General features: G+C 48.8%; 1 protein-coding gene across 1 annotated transcript; it reads right to left on the reverse strand.

Moving 5' to 3' along the window:
• Positions 1-220: 220 nt before the first annotated feature.
• On the reverse strand, positions 221-2,097 carry LOC144095528 (uncharacterized). The gene has a single exon (XM_077629230.1). It carries the CDS (start codon positions 2,095-2,097, stop codon positions 496-498), a length of 1,602 nt encoding a protein of 533 aa, XP_077485356.1. The 3' UTR covers positions 221-495.
• Positions 2,098-3,311: the final 1,214 nt, after the last annotated feature.

Genomic DNA, 3,311 nt, shown 5'->3' on the forward strand with positions numbered 1-3,311 from the left:
AAAAGACCAAGATATGTTAGGAAGATTGAAGTCGCCAAGTAAGAAAACAGGCGCCAGGGGGTGTCGTGTGCAAACAGCATTTATGGCATCGTGCAGATCATCGAGGAAGTTAGCAGAGTGACTGGGAGGACGGTAGCATACCCCGAAAACAATTTTAGAATGTCCAAGTTCCACGCATGCCCAGACAATTTCGAGATCTGTTGTGATGTTAATAGCGTAAGACCGGAGTGTTTTACAAATGGCAAGTAATACGCCACCACCCTGACGTGACGTGCGGTCGCAGCGATAAAAAGTGTATCGGGATGAGTCCTGGAAAATTTCGGTGTTACGAATGTTAGAATGAAGCCATGTTTCAGTAAGTGCAATAATATCTGCGTTACACGTGTCAGCTACGGAATGAAATTCATCACGTTTGTTTACGATACTTCTTACGTTAGCGAGAAGAACAGATGTGCGTGGTGAAGGCGACGACTGCCCACGTCCCCTCTCGTGATGCTACGGGGCGTTTTCGGTGTTTTGGGCATTTGATGAAGGCGACCGCGGTGTGTCCTCTTCGAGTACTTCGGTGGGAAATTCCTTTATCAGTTCGATGTTGTTTGTCACGCTGTCGTACATGTAGCACTTATTGTTAACGTAGAGTTTGTTGTAACGAAGCTGGAACTTTGGTGACTGAGGCAGGCTTTTAGCGAAATTAGTAAGTTGCTGGCGCGCGTTACGGGTTGCTGGCGAAAAATCCTCTGATACAGAAATGTTGTCAGTTTTAAGTTTAGCTCGACATGCTAGTATTCTGCCACGGTCTTTAAATGAGCCGAACCGGATAACTACAGGCCGACATTTTTGATGTGAGAACGTACCTATCCTGTGGGCGCGCTCAATGACCGCTTGATCAAAATCAGTGCCTAAAGAAGTTGAAAATGCAGTGATAATTTTTTTTTCAGTCTGTTCCCAGGTTTCACGTGCGTCGGGTATACCGCGTAAGATTAAATTGTTCCGTCGTGAACGGTCTTCAAGATCATCTATACGAGCCTGTAATTCATACTGTCGCGAAGTCAGCTGTTCGACAGTATCTTGAGTTGCGGCGACGTCGAGTTCTAGGGTTTCCAGAGTTTTGCATCTGCTTTCGATCAGTCCCGAACGGTTGAACACATCAAGCAACTTAGTTTCGAGGACTGCCTGGCTTGATTTGATTGTGTTAACGTCTGCACTCAGTTTAGTTTGGCCAGTCGTGAGTTCAGACGTTTTCTTGTCAATGCCTTTAAGTAACTTCATTATCTCATTCATTTGCTGAGAATCGCGTTCCGGATCAGTAGAGGCAGAGGCGGTACGTGTGTTGGGACCAGGGTTGGACTCGACGTCGCCGCAGCATAGCAACAGATATGCAGAGTCAAAGCAATCGCAGGCAACAGCACAAATCACCCTTGGGCAAGGGAGCGAAATAAGGAATCTGTTATCGTTTTTCTTAACGAAAAGAGAGTGCCGGTTACACACCTGTGGTGCGAAGAACAGATGCGTGTTAGCCGTGCTGGCGCAATGGCTGCTCCCTTGCCCACTGAAGATGGTGACGGGCTGCAGGGCCTTAAAGTGCTCGGGCTGCTGCGGTGTCGCTGTGGTAGCGAAGAGCCTGATATCTGGTACGATGACAGGAGATTGTTCCGCGATGTAGGCGCATACGTGGCAAATGCGATCGGTCGCATCGGCATCGGGTAGACAGCCAGCTTCATGAAGTGTGACTGGCTGCGAAGCAAGCAGGCAACACGTCGCCAGGGACAGGAACGCCTGTGGTGCGAAGAACAGATGCGTGTTAGCCATGCTGGCGCAATGGCTGCTCCCTTGCCCACTGAAGATGGTGACGGGCTGCAGGGCCTTAAAGTGCTCGGGCTGCTGCGGTGTCGCTGTGGTAGCGAAGAGCCTGATATCTGGTACGATGACAGGAGATTGTTCCGCGATGTAGGCGCATGCGTGGCAAATGCGATTGGTCGCATCGGCATCGGGTAGACAGCCAGCTTCATGAAGTGTGACTGGCTGCGAAGCAAGCAGGCAACACGTCGCCAGGGACAGGAACGCCTGTGGTGCGAAGAACAGATGCGTGTTAGCCATGCTGGCGCAATGGCTGCTCCCTTGCCCACTCAACACCTGCAACACCTCCCCATTCTATTTCGTTAATGTGATTTCTTTCGGCACGGGGTTTTTCCAAACCAAGTGCTCGTTTCGTTGGCGCTTCCCCTGCAGCCATGTTTTCTGCCCTTGCCCTCACCAACGCTCCCCGATAACGTTCTTCTTCGATTATCTCTAGCTTTTGTTTGGTTTTTCTTATGTCCTCCATCCATTTACCAGGCGCTCGGCATTCCTGTTTTAACATCTTCTGAAGCAGTGTCTTTAGCTCAATTTCCTGTTGTTTTGCTTGATGACGTATACAAGTGGCTCTTTCTATTGCTTTTAATTTAAATGTTTCCTTAGTGAGCTCCCACTGCTGCCATATCCTCATGTTGCTACTTGGTTCTATTTTTGCTACTTCTTCCCTTACAGCTCGGTTATAAAATTCGTCCTGAAGTAGCTTGTCATTCAACTTCCACATTTCCCATGAAAAACCATTCCCCTTCTTAATGAATCCTATGCAGCATTGAACCAAACAGTGGTCAGAAAATGATACCGGCATAACTACATAACTATTGCATTTAGGTACAGTTTCCGCGGATGCATAAATGCGGTCTAGCCGTGCGTGACTTGTGCCCTCGAATCGTGTGTACCTTACAGCACGCGTTCCTTCAAGACACTCTGCTACATCCTCGAGGTTGCAGTTCACAATCATTCGTAACAACACTTCGGTGCTTTTGTCTCGGAAACCTCGGAGGCTTGTCTTGTCGCGCGCACTAAGGACACAGGTGTAATCGCCCATAACAATCAGCTGTCTGTCAGTGCGAAGCCGTTCTTCGACGCTTTCACAAAACGCGGCTCGGTCATTAACCACATTAGGAGCGTAGAGGCAAACAATGCGCCAGTCTATGTTACTGAGCGAAAAATCGATGGACACGTGTCGACCCGACAAGCACGAATGATGACCGTGTACATCTATTCCCGGCAACTTCTTAACAAAAAGAATACAGCCAGCCGATGTGCCTACAGCATGGCTAACGACGGCAAAATACCTAGACGTGAAACGTCGCACCATGCCCCCGGTCTCTTCCTCACCATCGACTTTAGTCTCCTGCACTGCCAGTATATGCTCCGTTATAAGTCTGTACAGCTGGCTTTGTTTTCTTTTACCTGCCAGGCCTCTGACGTTTAGGGTGGCGACTTTAAACGGAGTTGCA

Source organism: Amblyomma americanum, chromosome 6, assembly GCF_052857255.1.
Source record: "Amblyomma americanum isolate KBUSLIRL-KWMA chromosome 6, ASM5285725v1, whole genome shotgun sequence".
Taxonomy (NCBI): Eukaryota; Metazoa; Arthropoda; class Arachnida; order Ixodida; family Ixodidae; genus Amblyomma; species Amblyomma americanum.

Excerpts from the sequence above, each read along its gene's own strand:
- LOC144095528 (XM_077629230.1), bottom strand. The coding sequence starts at position 2,097 with ATGGCTAACACGCATCTGTTCTTCGCACCACAGGCGTTCCTGTCCCTG.